At 44.2% G+C, this 2,059-nt stretch overlaps 1 protein-coding gene across 1 annotated transcript in view; it reads left to right on the top strand.

Moving 5' to 3' along the window:
* Positions 1-1,348: 1,348 nt before the first annotated feature.
* LOC138958510 (S-antigen protein-like) overlaps positions 1,349-2,059 on the top strand; it is a 3,571-nt gene continuing 2,860 nt past the window's right edge. The window contains exon 1 of the mRNA XM_070330059.1: positions 1,349-1,426. Within this exon, the coding sequence (XP_070186160.1) occupies positions 1,349-1,426 (78 nt within the window). The remainder of the gene's footprint in view (positions 1,427-2,059) is intronic.

Raw genomic sequence — 2,059 nt, 5'->3', positions numbered from 1 at the left:
CTGGCTGTCTATCTGTCTCTGTCTCTCTCTCTCTCTGTTACTGTGTTAGCCTTTCTCCCTCCCTCCCTCTCACTCCCACCCTAGCCCTTTACTGACTGACAGTATTGAGGATCAAATGAGGACATGAGCTTTGCGAATAATTATTATCATCGTTGTCATCATCGTTGTCGTCCTCCTCCTCATCGTCAACATCGTCATCATGCATGGTGTTGCAGTCGGTGCTGTATCGGGCGTCCTAATCCAGGAAAGAGGTAGAGGTTACACGCCGAGTCTCAGTGATTATTAAAGATAATGGTCGAAGTTAGCGGATCATGAAAAATGCGAGCTTTAGCGAGCTTTTTCATGACCGCGAACTGAGACCATTATTTTTTATAATCACTGAGACGAGGTGTGTAACCTCTTTATTCCTCCTTTCTTCAGTTATTCAAAGAAAAGAGGAGGTTTTTTGCGAAAGTTTGATCGAATCCTATTCACTGATCCAGTCAACCTGCGCAGGCGATCGATTAATGCGCGGTTGTATAGTTCCGTGCAAATCATTCCATTCTGTTAACACTTCTTGTCAGTTTTCCTATTTTGGACTAAAATCAAGTACACAGATATGCTGTTATTCTGCTGTGGCGGCAAAGGCAGATATTGTGTGTTCTGTATATGTTTTGGTATCGCTTAGGATAATGTTCTTTCGTCAAATGGGACTAGAAGACGAACTTTTGCACCCGTGTTCCAACGTTAAAAACTGTATGAAGTTCAGTTTTCTGGGAAAATAGTGTATGAAACCGCTTTATGTTGTTTAAATTGATGAGATGTGTGCATTTGGTTGCGTGTGATCTGTTTATTAAATGAAATATTGTTGAAAACTGACCGTCGGATTGCAGTCTGTTGTCGAAGAAACTGAGTGAAAAGAAGGGGAACTACTCTTGTCGCTAGACAAAGTATGAGTTACTTGCCTTGCGGGAAATTGCTTGTGATGAACGTTTGTCAGAAAACAACCGAACTCATGGATTTTATATGAAGATTCATGTGTTCAGGCCTGTAGTTGTTAATTTAAATGCAGTATGTTTGTATTGTTTGCTCCAGAGATGTATACTTCGTACGTTAGAGCGTTCGGAACTTTTCAGTCGCAAAAAGTAGTACCGAAACAGAACAACTTCTCAACCCATTGCACTATCGAGGATTCAGGCTGTTGCTGGGTCGTTATTTGTTTGGTTGCTGGGTCATTATCGAAAAATAACTACCCCTACAAGTTTACAGAGGTAAAGAAGCAGAGGGGGGAATAAAAGGGGTTAACTCCCTTTGCAGAGCACTCGACTGTCCTTGTGGTCCGAGGTGACGGGTTCGAATCCAGGCCGGGATGGACACGGATCAACAAGTTTATGTGCAGACCCAGAGACGGTACCCATGTCGCTTCCCCATGTCTCCACTATGGCACGTAGGAGACATCGATCATTCTTCCTTAATCGGGTGGCTGACTACACATAAACACGCGACTCTGTTTCTGCTACCTTTCCACCAGGAGGACACAATCCGAATTTGCCAGCAATGGCACAAAACGTTGACAAAAAAGAAAGAGAAAAAGTACACACGAGTTTTCAAATTTGGAGAAGGGAAAGAAAAAAGGATCACAGGCCGGACTGAGGAGTAGGAAGAGAGGAAAGATAGGAGGAAGGATGAGAGAAAGAATGAGAGGAAGGATTAGAGGAAGGATGAGAGGAAGGATGGGAGGAAGGATGAGAGGAAGGATGAGAGGAAGGATGAGAGGAAGGATGAGAGGAAGGATGGGAGGAAGGATGAGAGGAAGGATGAGAGGAAGGATGGGAGGAAGGATGGGAGGAAGAATGGGAGAAAGAATGAGAGAAAGGATTAGAGGAAGGATGAGAGGAAGGATGGGAGGACGGATGGGAGGAAGGATGAGAGAAAGAATGAGAGGAAGGATTGGATGAAGGATGAGAGGAAGGATGAGAGGAAGGATGGGAGGAAGAATGGGAGGACGGATGGGAGGAAGGATGAGAGAAAGAATGAGAGGAAGGATTGGATGAAGGATGAGAGGAAGGATGAAAGGAAG

This window comes from Littorina saxatilis, linkage group LG1 (assembly GCF_037325665.1).
Source record: "Littorina saxatilis isolate snail1 linkage group LG1, US_GU_Lsax_2.0, whole genome shotgun sequence".
Classification (NCBI taxonomy): Eukaryota; Metazoa; Mollusca; class Gastropoda; order Littorinimorpha; family Littorinidae; genus Littorina; species Littorina saxatilis.
The sequence above is the reverse complement of the archived record's forward strand: the minus strand, read 5'-3'. Positions and strand labels throughout refer to the sequence as shown.